This window comes from Mesoplodon bidens (genome assembly GCF_964165515.1).
Source record: "Mesoplodon bidens genome assembly, chromosome: 4".
NCBI classification, from domain to species: domain Eukaryota; kingdom Metazoa; phylum Chordata; class Mammalia; order Artiodactyla; family Ziphiidae; genus Mesoplodon; species Mesoplodon bidens.
The window spans coordinates 8,284,155-8,301,219 of record NC_138160.1 but is presented as its reverse complement, the minus strand read 5'-3'; the positions used below and the strand labels follow the sequence as shown (position 1 = coordinate 8,301,219).

At 40.9% G+C, this 17,065-nt stretch overlaps 1 protein-coding gene across 3 annotated transcripts in view; it reads left to right on the top strand.

The window, feature by feature from the left end:
- Positions 1-17,065, top strand: part of SEMA5A (semaphorin 5A) — a 493,904-nt gene that overhangs the window by 317,776 nt on the left and 159,063 nt on the right. For all 3 annotated transcript variants that reach the window (XM_081231009.1, XM_081231008.1, XM_081231010.1), the window contains 3 exons: positions 3,228-3,290; positions 14,811-14,909; positions 16,506-16,719. In XM_081231009.1, the coding sequence (XP_081087135.1) occupies positions 3,228-3,290; positions 14,811-14,909; positions 16,506-16,719 (376 nt within the window). The remainder of the gene's footprint in view (positions 1-3,227; positions 3,291-14,810; positions 14,910-16,505; positions 16,720-17,065) is intronic.

The window sequence follows — 17,065 nt, the reverse complement described above, 5'->3', positions numbered from 1 at the left end:
ACTGTTGCATTGAGATCTGAAATGTAGAATATAGAACCCTTAGCCTTTGTTTTTGTTTTTGTGTGGTACGCGGGCCTCTCACTGTTGTGGCCTCTCCCGTTGCGGAGCACAGGCTCTGGACACGCAGGCTCAGTGGCCATGGCTCACGGGCCCAGCCGCTCCACGGCATGTGGGATCTTCCCGGACCGGGGCATGAACCCATGTCCCCTGCATCGGCAGGCGGACTCTCAACCACTGCACCACCAGGGAAGCCCTAGCCTTTGTTTTGACTGTCATAAACATAGGTTTGGATGGGTAGAAAAGTGTCTTAGAAGGAGTCAACTAGAAAGATGGCTTCATAAATCAGCAGTGGGATTTGTTCCAAAATTATGATGCATGAAAGAATAGCAATGAATCTCCATTGAGAATAGAACAAGAAGGCTGGATTAAAGAAGTTTAATTGATTAGAATGCATCTTGTGGAATAAAGAAAAGTTGTGACCAGGTTAAAACATAATCTAATTCAAACAGAATAATTGAGTAACTTTGAGAAATCTGGTACTGGAGAGTTCCATTGATATTCATATTTCTCTCTAGAGAAAGTGTTTTTCTCCATTGCTGCCAAGTGGTCAAATAGGTAAAATCTAGTTTGCTGAATGAACAGACAGTAGGTGATTAGTCTGGAACACCCAGTTTTAGGCCAGTCTTGAAAAGACACATTTTCCTACTCCATTGTTTTTCAAATTCTGTGACATCCAATCACGTGTTCAGTTACAATAGGTAGTTCAGTTCCATTCTTAACATAATTCCCCTTTATCCCGCCTTCTAGTCAGGTAGAAAGTGAATCAACAGAAAAGCTATACAATCATGGTCTTTAATTAATTCTAGATTTGAACATTACTGGAAAGTTGATATATTGTAATAAAAATGCCTCAGGAAAGTAACTTTGCTACTTTTAATAACCATCTTCAGAAAAATCTATAAGATTTTTCCTATTTTCTGTTGGCCTAATAAACTTGTGTGAGCAGTTGCTCTTTCTGGCGAAACTGGATAAAGCAATGAAATATCTTTGAGAACTCTCACATTTTTTTCTATTACTATTCCCTTCCAGTCCTTGGCTAGTGTTTATCTTGAAAATGCAAAGGTTACTTGGACCTTAGGCAGACTTGGGGAGCTGATTGTTTGCCTTTTCAGCAGAAGGATTTGAGGAATTTTGATGGCATTTGATAAATATTCTTCTTGTAACTGTGGAACTAACTCTGCCCCTTTCAGCTCTTAAGTTTACTGAAGGCAGCATTACTATTTAACTTTCAACAAAATCACTAAACCAGTGAGAGCCACTAGGAATTCCTCTTTATCTAAATCATTTCACTGAATAATTTTCATAGTAATTATAGAGCACAAATTCCTCTTTGTGATCTATAACTCTAAATCCTCTTGATGATATAAAATCCAAGTTATTATGGGGTCTACTTTGCTAAAGAATGTATCATAGTGTATCAGTTCTGTTTTGAGTTTAAGTAAGGGCAAAGGCATGGATATCTCTATTTAAATGAAAACAACAGAATGAGCTTTTATACAGAGATCTGCTAAAGGAAAGCTCCACTCAGAATAACAACAGTGCGCTTGTTTTACCCGTGCTTTGTGGGGCTATATAATTATGCAACTGTACATGAAGTTCTTATCTCTTCTCTGGAGGTGTCATCACTTCTCATAAAAGTATCTGTCATTCTAGTAAGGAATTCAAGTCATTTGTTTGCATTAGATGCTAATTAGCTGTAACCTTATTGTTGCTATTAAACCTTATGAACAGGAAAACATCACAGGAAGAATGAACAAATTCTCTTATCAGATGTTGACACAGACAAAAATCTCTAAGTCTGCACAAGGGAAAACAGTTATAGTATTGTTTCTGTTTGAAAGGCACAGAAGTGGTTCTCTCTAGAGCACTTTTCTTATGAATTCATATTTGCCAAGTAAGATAAGATGCAAGATGCAGCGTTTTATGTTTTAATCTCTGTTATGTAACATTCTTTGGAGAACAGTAGGTATTAGATAATGGTGTTAATATGACTTTGTTATTCTCCTCAGTTTAGGAGAATTAACAACAACAAAAAAAAACCCTTCTTTTTAGAAGTAAAAGTGAAGGCATTATTCTCTTTCATAATATTTGACATTATTATTTTTGTCTTAGTTTAGTTTATTGCATAACAATAACCCAAATTAAAAACAAATTGTCCCTCGCTTTGATTTTTTCTGATAATGATTTAACTGGTTCTTCAGAAATCTTGAATTCTTCAGAAATCCAACTCTAATAGTAAGATAGAACATAATTGTAATAACAGGTGGACAGAATGGAGAAAATATTTTTGCCCTATGAAAGTCCACATTCCATAAAATAATGGAAAAGATAAATATCTCAGATGCTTAAATCTTTTCAAAATATGATTCACAGTCTCAACATATTGTCCATTAATGTTTGTAGGTATCATTGCTTCCTGTGAAGTAGGCACTGTATGTTATCTTAACTAATCACAGGTCCATTTGTGGGTTAGCATCAGATGTGAAAGAATGCATATCACACTGATCATCATGAGCTAGATTTAGAAAGTGAGGGAAAATTTTTAAAAGTCATGGCTCTAAGTATTTAGCCAGAGCTAATAACTGTATAAAAATTATTGGCATTGGGAGGAAGTAGTAGATGGGCTTTTGCGTGAGCTGTTTATTTTATTGACCATTCATCATTTATATATGTCTTTGGGGAGTAAGGATATGCAAAATCACTCTTGCTTCATTACCCTTGAATATTGATAAATGACAGACTATTAAACTAAGATATACACCTCTAAATGAGAATTTAGATCATTTTGTTTCAAGGCTTCTCTTTTCAGCATCCTATGAATCTCTTCCGTAGTTTCACTGAAATGAGTGTTTCTGTAATCAGTGAAGTAGTCACCAACTCAGGGCGTGTGCTTCTCTTATAGTGACTAGTTTTAAAGCACGTTATTACTGCGTAAATGCAAATACTTAGGGGGTGAATCCTTTAAAATGCTTCAATTTGAAAGCTCAGTATAAACCCACATGACTGAATTCCATGTTTTTGGTGTAAATTCTATGTTAGTATGAAAATGTTGGTGCCATGGTGTGCCCACCTTACCTAATCTGGTTACCGATACCTTATTATTTTTTTCCCTTTTATTCAGTCAAAGTCCTTTTATTCAGTTGTTGTTGTTTTGGTGTTTCCTATAGGCTGTGGAGTGGGAGTGTGATGAAGCAACCAAGAAGGCCTGTTACAGCAAAGGCAAGTCCCAGGTAAGGAAGACGCCATTATGGGTAGTCATCACCTTTTTGAAGGACAGTACATGGAACGTTTAATATGAAGGCTATTCCCTCTTATGATGCCATGGAAACTGAAAAAAGAAGCAAGTTTCAAAATATATGCACAGTAAATTCTCAAGGTTTTAACATTGAAGCAAGATTAACAACAATCAGCTGTTAGAATTCAGAACATATGATCAGAGCTAATTTGCACTCCCAGTCATTAGAGTAAGATAAGAAATTAATTGGTTATGATGTCATTTCAAAAGATATGGGCTTGAATTTTGAAAATACTATTTTAATTTACCCCAATCCTATCTTACAGCTAACTCCAGAAAGTAAGTATTTGATAAATATAATTACTATATCAAAAATGATTTGAGTTTTTTTTATAATTCATCTTAACATGTCTTTAAAATAAGTTCTCTCTCTCTCCATATGAAACTCTACATGACCAAGTTCCTAAGGAAAGAGCAGATTATAGCTAACATTGGAAATACATTTCTTGAGCTACTGTGCACATTGCAGGCCTACTTTCACATGACTGGTGGGCTCAGTAATATACATGAGTCTCTTTTCCAAGGAAGTCTGTGTTTCTGAGGAAATCCCACTGGCTCATCTTGAGGAAACTCTTCTGCAGCTGGCGCATAAGCTCATTGTGTTTCATTCTGTTAGTGATCATCTAATACTTTGTTGGAACGTGGGCCTTTCCGATGTGAATCACACTTTGGGTCACCGAGTAAAGCAGACTCACAGGGAGCTGCAAAGAGGGCTCACTGCACAAAGTGTGGTCCCAAGGCCAAGGGCTTGAGGAAAAATACAGCAAATGGGGAGGGCACTGGTAAAAGATCCTTACGCCACCTGTGTTTGTCCAAGAGGGTTATGCACTTTATTTTACCCAATTTCATTTCCTGTTTCTTTGTCTTTTTTTTTTTTTTTTTTTTTTTGCGATACGCGGGCCTCTCACTGCTGTGGCCTCTCCCGTTGCGGAGCACAGGCTCCGGACGCGCAGGCTCAGCGGCCATGGCTCACGGGCCCAGCCGCTCCGCGGCATGTGGGATCTTCCCAGACTGGGGCATGAACCCGTGTCCCCTGCATCGGCAGGCAGACTCTTAACCACTGTGCCACCAGGAAAGTCCCTGTTTCTTTGTCTTTTAACTCAACAGTTTTGAGAGTCAGACATGGAGGCAGGTCTCAGCAAACTTAGTCGTTGGGTTTCCCAAAACTAGGAAAGAGCTAGGAAGTAAAGAACTAGGAAGAAGGAAAGAGAGAAGGAAGAAAATGTGACCTGAGCTAGAGAAACACTTGGAGACATTTTACAAAAGCAGAAATTAATGAATGCTGTCTACTGAAAGATATCTCACCTCAGAAGATACCTCTGAGATAAAGCATCAGAGGCACAAGTAGATTTAAAAGTGGCACCAGGTTCCAAAGAATCAGAATATCGTCTCTTAAAATACCCCCCAAAATAAATAAATCTGTACATAGTAAATTTATTTACCTCTATAACAAATTCAGAAGAGTGTATAAATTATGTATGAAGCCTTTGAAAACATTCTTCCTATTTGGTTTGTCCTCTCCTCCCTGTAACGCTTACATGTTTGATATGACAGGTGGATTCCTGCCTTTTTTTTTGCTTCTCACTTATCTCGGAGCCCAAGAAATTCTACAAGTAAGACCCCCATAGTGAGGAGTGAGAGCTGGGGAAGCAGGTCTGCCTCGGGGAGGAGGGTGGGAAAAACGACTTTCTTTCCTCTAGCAAGATCCACTGATGGGAAGCATTGGCCTCTCTCTCCAAGGTTCTCCTGCCAACACTGTCCCCTTTGTCTGGTGGCATCAGTGCCCCCAGGGTCCCTAGGCACCGTCTGTGACCTCATTCTGCTCATGCTTTCTTCTCCCTTTTACTTTGCCTCTTTTCTCTCCTTTCTCCTCTTGTCTTCATCTTCCTCTGGTACTTTAGGTCTTCTTCCTCGCCTTCCTTCTTGCTGAGGCTGTGATACACCCACAAGCAGCCCTATTCAGTTTAGGGAAACCCAGCCAAAGTCTTTGTGGACACCTGCCTGTCTTAAGGCCTGTCTGGGGACACGTGTCGTTGGTAACCCTGGGTCGGGGGGTGGCTGGGCCTCCCTTCCCTTCCGAGGCCCCATCTAACTGTTCCCCGTCCGCCTTGCCCTCCCCCGCCCTACCTCCCTCCCCCATCTCCCTGGACTTGTGTGTCCCCTCTCCTCAGGGGTTCCTGCCTGACCTGTCCCACCCCCCTCTGCATGACTTCTCAGCAGCCATTTGTATTTCCTGGTCAGGCTGCGTTTTAATTATTCAGCCCCCTTCCCTGAGCTGGGCCACATGAATTCTTGTTGAGCCGGGGACACAGCCTGTAGTGGCTGTTTGACTCCACTCCACTAAGGAGCGAGCAAACACGTAAGCCTTCATCTGGCTTCTGCCTTCACCACTCCCAATGCTGGAGCCACTTCTTGTTGTGGAGTCCATCCTGGCCTCTACCTGCTGGATTCCGGTCATTCCTCTCACCCATCATGACAACCAAGAATAACCAAGAATGTCTCCAGACATTGCTGGGCAGTGACTTGGGTGAAAATCCCAGACGTAATTCCCAAGATGGTATTGTATTGGCAACTTTTACATTGTTTATTTTGAATTTTGTTCTCCCTTTAAGAGTACTTTCATATTTCATCTAGATCACACTTATGTATTTATTTCAAGGGCTTTAGAAAAATGTCCTCTCTGTGGACTTCAGTCTCCTGTGTGTTAAAGGAAAACATTCAATTACTTTATCTAGCCAAGGTTTCTCCTGCTAATAGTCTATGAGTCTACAATTTTAAAACAATCCCTGTGGTGGCCTTATACTAGTAGATTATTACTCCTTGGGGTGAAAAGTTGCTTCTGCTGAATCAAAATCGTCCCATGTTTTTCCTTAAGCTGTGATCATTGGCTGTTTGATGCTTAGAAATTAAGCAAGTAAAAACCAGAGAACACACAGGAAAGGCCATTTTTCATGTCTATTAGGAGTATACCTTTGATTCACAGAAAGGACAGATCATTATTATACGTAATTGAGGTTTCCTGATACACAGAAAGAAAATGAGCAAAACAAACATTGTCAAAGAAAACCGTACCTTTAAGTTCCACATGTTTCTGGTTTCAATGGGCTAAGAACAATGGCAAACCTCAGTCATTATAAATCGATTCGAACTGCGTGTGTGGATGGGATTTTTTTTTTAAAGATGAATATGTTATGACAGATGAAGATGAATTTCAAAGTGCCAATGTGAGAAAGAGAAATGTCGTATTCTTTTAGGTTGCATGAAGTACACTGATAAACTCACAGACAGTTTTGAACAACCTACGCTTGGTCGAAATAGAATTTGGTTTTGTAGCAGAACCATGTGCGATGAAGTTCATGTGCACAAAATGATGTGTTAGGTCTAGGATGGCAGCAGCCTAGGCAGCGCTGCTGGGCTGGTCCAGGGCTGGTGAGAGCAGAGGGACATCCAGGGCTCTTCATTTTCTGTTACCAGTTCCTTTCTCTTGTATAGCAACTCTGTGGCTTTCTTAAAGTGGCACCTGGCACAGCAGCCATCAGGGACCCTGAGCCCAGCTCCTGGAACACAGAAGGGAAGGAAACAAACAGCTCCAAAGGTCTAGCCCCTGAATTCAGAATTCATTCCACCCCAATTTCCCTGTTCTGACATTTCAAGGAGCCAAATCAGAACACATTTCCATAGAGTCCATTTGACTGAAATGTAACATCTCTTTGGGGGAATGGAATTCAGATTTTCTTAGTAGCCCTGAGCTTAGAAATAAGAATTCAATTGTTTTCTATTTTTGTTGGCGTTAGAGTAATATGAAAACTTACACACAGATTTACAAAGTTTCCCTTCTCCCTGAAATAGAGTAATGCAAAATGTGACATCTCAAAAATGAGAAAAATGCCAGCCATTTTGTCTGAACTCATTTTTTCCTACCCTAAGAAAAGTGGTCTGTGCTTCTCCACATAATGCCTTTTACTGCAGAGCCAAGAATGTGGAGCGTGGATGAGATGCTGGGCCTTCAGGGGTGGTACTGCTCACGCCCACTCAGTCCTCTGGGGAGAGCATTCCTCTGCAGGCTGCAGAGGGGAGAAGAGAGAGGGCACATTTCCTCGTGTTCCCCGTGTTGCTGGGACCGACACGGACATCATTTCACGTTCAATCGATTAAAATGACCATTTAGGGAATCAACGTCAAGAAAATGTAGCCAGATCTTTGATTTGGGCCTGTGTAGCAGAGAAGGGAGGACAGAGACTGTCAATTCTTGGTGAGCTTTGAATTCTATTTTACTTAAAATTTTCAGCTCACTTGGGAGAAAGGGGGTGACTTGGCCTGAAATGGCTTAAACATCCTATCTATGAAAACAGGAGTGGGAAATCTGTGTTGTTTATGGATTCAGAAAGGTTTCATAATAAAATCTGTTGTATTTAGTTATTTTTGAAACATTGTTACAGACATTGGCTTCTAGAAGTATTTAAATGTGTTTTACACAAATGTTATTTTAAATGTAAATAGTCGATTCTCTTATGATCTAACAAAAGCTCCTTGTCTGCTTGGGGTTATCATGTCTAAGCCAAAGCCCTTCTTACCATGACCTTTAGGAACTTGACAGAGGAAACACAACCGATTATTAAGGGAATGAAAGAGCTCCTTTATGCACATATTATACTTTATAATTTTCAAAAGATTCTCTTTTGTGATCTCATTTCAGTATTTTTAACACCAAGTTCCTAGAATGATTTTGCAAGTTAGTGGGAGAGTTTTGATTAGAATCCAGTGCTCTGTGTATTGTTCTTCCTGCTGTGTCCTGTGCTCCTGCTTCCCAGGTGGTCAAATTCTGCTCGTAAACAGGTAAATTCCAGAGAAGAAAAACATGATGCCATCCTGCCTGGGAACCTGTGATATAGGGGGTGAAACAACATTTTCATCCAAGGTGCCAGTACTTGGAAAGCTATGAGTTAACTGGTGCAGGCAGCACACTACAGAACTGCCTTTATTCTGTATAATTGCTCCAAAAATGGAGGGTTCTTTAAGATTAGATACTAACAACCTGTGCAGATTACACATACCAAATTTTGGTTCATAAAATTGAGGTTCCCTAACAAGTTACCCTTGGAGTCAGCTCAATTGAAAACAACCTCATCATGGAAAGAAATATATATAATATACTCTATTACTACACTTATATAGCATACACTTTTTTTTTTTTTTTTTTGCTGTACGTGGGCCTCTCACTGCTGTGGCCTCTCCCGTTGCGGAGCACAGGCTCCGGACACACAGGCTCCGCGGCCATGGCTCGCGGGCCCAGCCGCTCCGCGGCATGTGGGATCCTCCGGGATAGGGGCACGAACTCGTGTCCCCTGCATCGGCAGGCGGACTCTCAACCACTGCGCCACCAGGGAAGCCCCAAGCATACACTTTTAATGTATATTCATATATATGTGTATCTGTATATTTATAGTTTTATAGATATACATACACATATCTATATTTATATATCTAAATATGGACATAATAGTATGTCTATATATTTATATAAATGCTTCTGTAATATGTATGCATATATGTTCATATGTAATATATATGTCTTATGTATGTGTGTGTATGTGGTTATATATATATTTACATCTGATTGGATGGTATAGTTTTTCAAGATCCACCAAGATCCACAGTTAGTCTTTCTTCAAGCAGAACATCTGTTTGGGAAATAAATATGATGAAGTGCTGCAGGGCAAACCCGGTTATTTCATGAAGAAAACTGTCCCCAAACACATGCTCTCTCTGCTGGGGCCTTGGTCTTACGTCCTTGAGATCAAGTGGGCATCAGCTGTTGCATCTAAAAGCTCTTTCAGTGAGTCAGCAACTGTGCATGTCAGCTATCAATTCAAGCAGGAATTGCTTCAAAGTCAAGGACGGGTTGACCCACCTGTGGGACTGCAGGCACAAGTGGGTTATTTTAATGTTTAAGTGCTATTATCAAAGTGAGGTAGATGAGTCTCACTGTAACAACAGAAGCCATGTGCTGGCAGGCTCCCGGGAGCCTTGGGAATGTGAAGTGTTTCTTCCTGGCAAACTGAAATTCCTTAAATCCCCTTATGCCATTTTTGGGCTACAGAAATGGGATAAAAGAAACAAATTCTCAGGTGAGATTCTTATCCTGGACATTTAGACAAGCTCATTTAAAAGATAAACCTATGGGCTTCCCTGGTGGCTCAGTGGTTGAGAGCCCGCCTGCCGAGGCAGGGGACACAGGTTCGTGCCCAGGTCCAGGAAGATCCCACATGCCGCGGAGCGGCTGGGCCCGTGAGCCATGGCCGCTGAGCCTGTGCGTCCAGAGCCTGTGCTCCGCAACGGGAGAGGCCACAGCAGTGAGAGGCCTGCGTACTGCAAAAAAATAAAGAAAAAAAAAAGATAAAACTAGAGTAGGACCTCCTAAAAGGACTTCTATGTTATATTTTAAAACATGTGGTACAAGCAGTACTTCTAGTAGGTTCAGATAACCCGTGAAAAGCCCGTCTGTAGCAAAGACTGACAAAGTGATAAGACTATAGATTTTCCCATTGGAGAATTTGGATTTAGAGATCACCATCATTAAGAGACTCAGTATTATAGGGCCTGGCACTCAGGCCCTTTCCTGTCATTCTTAATTTTTTTTTTTTTTTTTTGTGGTATGTGGGCCTCTCACTGCTGTGGCCTCTCCCATTGCGGAGCACAGGCTCCGGATGCGCAGGCTCAGCGGCCATGGTTCACGGGCCCAGCCGCTCCGCGGCATGTGGGATCTTCCCGGACCGGGGCACGAACCCGCGTCCCCTGCATCGACAGGTGGACTCTCAACCACTGCGCCACCACTGATTCATAAATTGATCTTCTGCTCCAAAGCAAAGCACTTCTGCTTTCTTCCATTTCTGTTTTTACATTCTGTTTTGCTTGGACTTTCTCCAATCTCTCATCAAAAAAAAGAAAGGAAAAGAAAAAGAAAGTTGTTATTTTCAATGTATTTATTTGCTGAGGATTCGCATCCAGTCTGCTTCTAGATAGAATCAGTTGATCAGTTTGTGAATTAACCATGAGGGAACATTTAGGGGAGTGAAACAGGAAGGGGCTGAGCTGAGCTGACCCAGACTGTCTGGAGAATGAGTTCAGCTCTGGACAGTTAAGAAGAAACACGAGAGTATCACCCCGCCTCCAGTGGTTCCTCCTATTGGACACAGAGGGTGAGCAGACCTCGTGCAGCCTCGCTGGTGATGAGACAGAACTCTTCCTCCTCCCCATCCTCTTCTCTGTTCCCTCCAGCCTTGCATGCTGGCCTTACCTAAAGCATTACCCTCCTCAGGCCCAATTTACCATAAGCAACTACGGCTTTCACGGAGCTGGTACTGCCTGCATCCTCTTAGTAAAGACTGCATAAGCCTCCATGTCCGATTGTCCTGTTTCCTGACATTTACCTGCTTCCTTCCCTACATCCTCACTCAACTTGGGGGAGCCTATCAGCATCGGGGAGACACACAGCACAGGTAACCTTTCCCAGAGGGCACAGTGTATTCTCGTGATTTCCAGAACATACTTTTTAAATTCTCTGTTCTAAGTCTTTAAAAACATTTTGTTTGATGTGGACCATTTTTAAAAAGTCTTTCTTGAATTTGTTACAGTATTGCTTCTGTTTATGTTTTGGTTTTTTGGCCGCGAGACATGTGGGATCTTAGCTCCCCGACTAGGGATCGAACTCTCACCCCCTGCATCGGAAGATCAAGTCTTAACCACTGGACCGCCAGGGAAGTCCCTCTCTGTTCTAATTGAAATAATATTGTGCTCTCCCTCATTTACTTTTTTCCAGGATTTTTTTTTTTTTTTTGACAACCAGTTGGATTTGTCCCTCTGCTCTGACACACGTCAGCATCCTGGGTATCACATCCCCAGCCATCTTTCTAGTTCTTCATCAAGTTTGTGATGGGCCTTCAGGAGGTTAATGACCTACAGTCCTGTTTTCACTTTGTCTTTCTTTTGGGAGATTAAGATAAACACCACATCTGTTATCTTTATTGTTTCTCTTCCCCAAATTGATGAGAGGCCCTTGCTTTTTCTTCACCGGGTCCGTAAGACTCAGCCATGATGGCACGTCTTTTCAATGGGGATGGTTCTCTTGGAATAACGTACCCTTGGCCAAGTTCACGGTGATATGACTGCCTCTAGCGCATTTCTACCTGTGTCAGTCTCCTGCTTTAAAAAAACAGAACTCGAAAAGTTCTTTTACGTTTTGACTCATTCTTGAAAGAGTTCTAAAAGCAGCAACAGAAAACAAACAAAATCTCCACTGTCTGTAATTTTCTCTCATTCTTTATTATAGTGTCATTTTTGTGTCTGCTTTGTCCATTCCGGCCATCAAGAGCCGTCTCAACCCTGTGTTCCCCGAGTTGTCTTTCTGGAGTGCCCTCAGACGCCATTAGGTCTGGTGTTTCCACCCTGGACTTGATCCTGTCTCTGCAAACTCTGTGCCTCTCTGCTCTCTGAGGCGGGTACCCCTCCTCTGTGAGAGCCCCCTGACCCTGGGAAGGGATAACGATGTGCCTTTTTGAAGTCTTGGTTTGTTCTTTCTCTTCAGAACTCTCCTTCCCTTTCCTCAGGTATAAAAGCAAAACAGAACAGAACAAAATAAGCCTCCCCATCAGGTGTACCTTTCTCAGTCACTCAATTTATTATCTTCTTTTGACACTCATTTCTTAATTCATCTAATAGTTAACTTTGACCTTTCATTCTGTCTTTATTTTTTCCTCAAAGTATCTTCAGTTTAGCAGCCAATGATAATTGGTTCCTTTTTTTTTCCACACACACACACACACACACACTGTATTTTATTTTTACAGGAGATAAATAGACTGACACCAAGCATTGTAAATGGATGACCACAACAAAAGCAACAAGGATTTCAATTACCAAACACGAAACACACTCACACTGTGTCATAATATTGACATTCAGTCCAGGAACTCTCCACTGTAACAGCGCCTTTACTTTGCAGTGAAAATTGATTGGTATATTTTTTGCCTCTGAGTCCTTGTGGGATTTTTTTTTTTATTCAAACAGAAAGTCAAAAAATATAATCATCCTCATCAGTTCACTCAGTCCCATGTAATTAATTTTTTTTTCATCTTTGTCTTTTGTTAGCACTTTTATGAATTCATCAGTTTTCCATTAGAGTTCTGAAAATGCTTATTCATTCAATTCAGCAGTACAGTCAGTTACCAGAAACCTGTACTTGTCAGGGTCTTTTCCATGAATTCCTTGAAGATGAGACCCTTTTATAGGAACATATTTGCAAAAGCATCAGAGTACACCCAGAGCTGTCTAAAAATGACCACGGTTAAAGATTTGATGAAAGTTCATAATAATGCAATTGACAAGGAAATTTAGTTATTTCTGAGATATACATTTTAAAGTAATAACTAGAATTATGACTTATTATACCAGAACATATAAGATTTTTAGAAATCTCATGTAATGTCTGAAACATTTATATTAACATATTTCCATACAAATCAAATAAAGTTTAGTATTAGTTGTTTTTTTGTTTGTTTGTGTGTTTTTTTATACTGCAGGGTAATTTGTTGCTTTTATTATTAGTAGTAGTATTATTAGGAAAATTATCTACCTTTGATATTTCACTTTACAGTTAGAAAACAAATTCAAATATTTTAGCTCATTTTATATCCACAGCTAGGCCATGCCACAGGCTGAGTTATGGCAAATCAGCATTTCGTGGAGACTGAGGCTCCATCCCACTGAAGAGAGCATTGCTGTGCCGTTAGATCCAGATCCTCCTGATTGGGGAAATGTGTGTCAAACAGATATATCATCATGCAGCATCTTCTAGGTCTGGTTGGTTAATCAGTCACCATTTCCTGTTAATTTGCTGGAGTCCGACTTTGACCTTTCACACGGAAGCAGGAGGGATTGAATTATGGAAGTAGTTTCCTTACCTGTCTCCTGAACTGCCATCTCACATCTCCACTAGCTTCCACATGGTCCAGAGTGGTCCTTCATTTACAAACATCACCTCAGGTCAAAACTGCGTGCAGTGGCACAGGGAGATCACCTCGGTGCTTTGTGACCACCTGAAGGGGTGGGATAGGGAGGGTGGGAGGAAGATACAAGAGGGAGGGGATATGGGGATATATGCATATGTATAGCTGATTCACTTTGTTACAAAGCAGAATCTAACACAACATTGTAAAGCAATTATACTCCAGTAAAGATGTTTAAAAAAAACACCTGTATGCAGTAAAAACATAAAACGGTTCCTTCACATTCAGAATAAAAAGTAAACTCCCTGGTCTGGCACACCTGGCCTGTGTCTGGCTCCCCAGCTTATGTCTATGTCTTCTGTACACAGTGAAAGCACTGTGCTTTCTCCAACCGTGATGCCTTGTCACAGTCCATTCTTTCTGCTGAGAATGTGTTTTCCCTCCTTTGCTCGGTAAAATCCTGCAAGTGTCAGGGGGTACCTCCTCCAGGAAGCCTCACAAAATCCTACTCTTCCTTTGAAACTTATCTCAGGTGTCATCTCCTCCAGGGAGCCTTCCTCCACCTCCTCCCTTCCCCTCTCCTCTGGAGTTAGCAATATGCTGTTCTCCAGTGACTTCTAATTAGAGATTGTGGACAGCTCCGTGTATTTTAATTTTGCGCTACGGGCCTAGATTGTGACTTCTTCCACAGTCTCTGCCAAAGAGTATCTAATCAGTAAATGCTTGCTGGCTGAATGAATGAAGAGCTTTCTACCTGAAAGTTCCTGCACTACTATGACCATGTCCTAGATTTATATGTATGTTTTGCAACCACAGAAAAAAATTCAGCTGTGAGTCATCCCTCCGCATGAGCTTTCATGCCTCTTGTTCCAGACATCCTTTACTTATTAGTTATATTTTAATTTTTCATCAAAGAATCAAACATGTTTATAGATTCTTGCTGTGTATGCATTTTGAGAACTTTATGTAAAACTTCTTGCACTTTGCAAGCAGAGTTTCACATGTGACCCTAGCATCTGGAGAAGCATTCACCATGTTTTTTCAAGTACCTGGGGAAGTTTTCTAAGACACTGTTTCACGAGCAGTGTTTATTTATTTTCCTAATATATGTCAAAGGCGATTTAGTGCTCACACTGTTATCAGCTACAACTCAAAATGAAAGCCCATTCATCAAAAGAAGACACATGCTTTGAGATTTTAACTGAACGTATATTTGTATCTATCTCTACAAATATCCTCAATTGAGCAAGTGTGCAGAGAAAGTCAGACTATTTTAGAGTTCTGCTGTTATTTTTTGGTCAGTATCCAAGAGGATTTTTTTGTTTGTGTGTTTGTTTTTACTGGTTAATTAACATCTAATCTATTAACTAGACAAGATGTATTCATATCCACCGTTCCTCTTGCGCTCAGGCCTCCTTAATGAGTTTCTTGTGATCTTTTTATTTTTTCAGGAGGAATGTCAGAACTACATCCGCGTACTGTTGGTGGGTGGCGACAGGTTATTTACCTGTGGAACTAACGCTTTCACACCGGTCTGCACCAACCGCACGGTACGGCTTCAGGTGGAGCTTTGACAGATTTTAATACCGGGAAAATCCAAACATTCTATTAAAACCCTAGTTTTAAATGTGTTTTTATTCTCCAAAGAGTTGCTTTTTAATTAAAAAAAAAACATCTTTTGTCAAACTGAATAAATATTTGATGTACTGATCGATTACTAATAACACGATTGTATAAAGAACTGGTAATAATTCTAGCTTGTTTAATTAAATTTAAATATGCTTTCAGACAATTTCTACCAGCTTATTTCCCACCAGACCCTAAACATAATCCTAAACGTATTCTTATTTCTTTTTCTTCTTTATTGTAGGGAGGCTGTTAAGTATTAAAATAATCTAAAATCATAATCCAAGTGAAGAAGATACAGTTTAAAAATTGGATGAGAAGGGTGTCAAAAAAGTAAAGCAAACTAGCAAACAAATGGAACCCTAGAAAAAGTAAAGTTATATGCCACCCTGTGTCTTTTTATTTTAACCTGTCATTATTGACAGGGGAATTTTCAGCCTCCAGGTCTTATACCCGTAGAACTGCCGGGTTATCAGAGCACACGTGTAATCTTCCTAATTTGGGATATTCATTTGGTCTTCCTCCAGGAACATGATGAAGAAACATCACTATGTTAATTTCCTGGTTACACACTTTCTCTCAAGGCCTGAGCTTACCATCTTCTTTTAGTATTCATTATTTTCAAATAACATTCAGTTATTGGAAAGAAAGGGAGGATGTTGATGCTAAGAAGTGATGCTCACAGAGAGATCCCTAGGTACCATGGCCTTTCCTAAGCACCTTACAGCTTCATCCTCACATCCACGCTATGTGGTGCTTATCCTCTGGGTCACCACTTTATAAGAGTCTGAGGCTTAAAGACTTTAAGTAGCTTACCCGGGGCTACACGTCTAATAAAGCAGGCAGTGTATCTGAGCCCCCCTGCCTAACCCCTCTGCTCTCGTACCTCTCAGGTAAGAATAAAGGAACCAGTGGAGAGCAAAGATTCCCTCCCCACATCCAAAGAACTTTCCTCATTCACTGATTGCTCAGCTCCTCAAATGCTGGATTCCCACCACTTGACTGCAAGTCACTGAGTTGCCTCTCTGAAAACTAAAAACTAAAGGCTTGGAAATTTCGGCTACGTGGTGCTAAAATCCATACATCCTTACCCATGAATGCAGTTTTGGGCTATTCATAATATTTCAATTCACTTTTATTGATAAAATTGTACCTAATTTTTATTGCAATTTTTATTTCTATAAATACTGAAGTTGGGTTTGGAAAAATCTGCACTGTCCCATGCATTATAAATAAAGTCATAGACAATAATCTCACTTCATCTTTTGTGAGTATCCAAAAGCCAGAGGTTCAGTAACTCTCAAAGGATGATGAGAGAGGTGGATCGGTAGATTGTCTAAGGACGACCACCGGGTACTGTTCTCATCCAGGTCAGAGTGCAGAAGTTTGTCACATTGTATGAGCCCCAGAGAGTGTATCGTACATGCTTCATTTGCAGTTTGGTTGGATATTCTCCATTCACGCTCTTAAAGGGGTTTCCTGGGGGATAATTTGTTTCTCTGTCTCATCCTCACGCCTAGCTGAGTAACCTGACGGAGATCCATGATCAGATCAGCGGCATGGCCCGCTGTCCTTACAGCCCTCGGCACAATTCCACGGCTCTCCTCACGGCGGGCGGGGAGGTCTATGCAGCCACGGCCATGGATTTCCCTGGACGCGATCCCGCTATTTACCGAAGTCTGGGCGTCTTGCCCCCTCTCCGCACCGCGCAGTACAACTCCAAATGGCTCAACGGTAAGTCTTACCTTCACTCCCAGTTTCCCCTCTCATTGGTCTGTGATGCCCGGTGACTTGGTGCTCAAAAGCAAACTGTCACCGTTTCTAAAAGTAAAATAATTTCTTCATTTTCTAAAGAAATCAAAATGTACCCGGTTTTGGATTTCAGTGTGGAAAAGGCATCAGATGGCTCTTTGCCAACTCGGAAGAGAAGTCATATTCTCCACACTTAAGACGTGATAATAAAGCTAATGCTGATATGAGCGTTCCTCAAACTGAAGCTGCTTTTTCATATTATTGTTTGCAGTTTAGGAAATCCGATGTCATGTCAAAGATATCTGTAGCCTCATGTGCATTCTTTCTT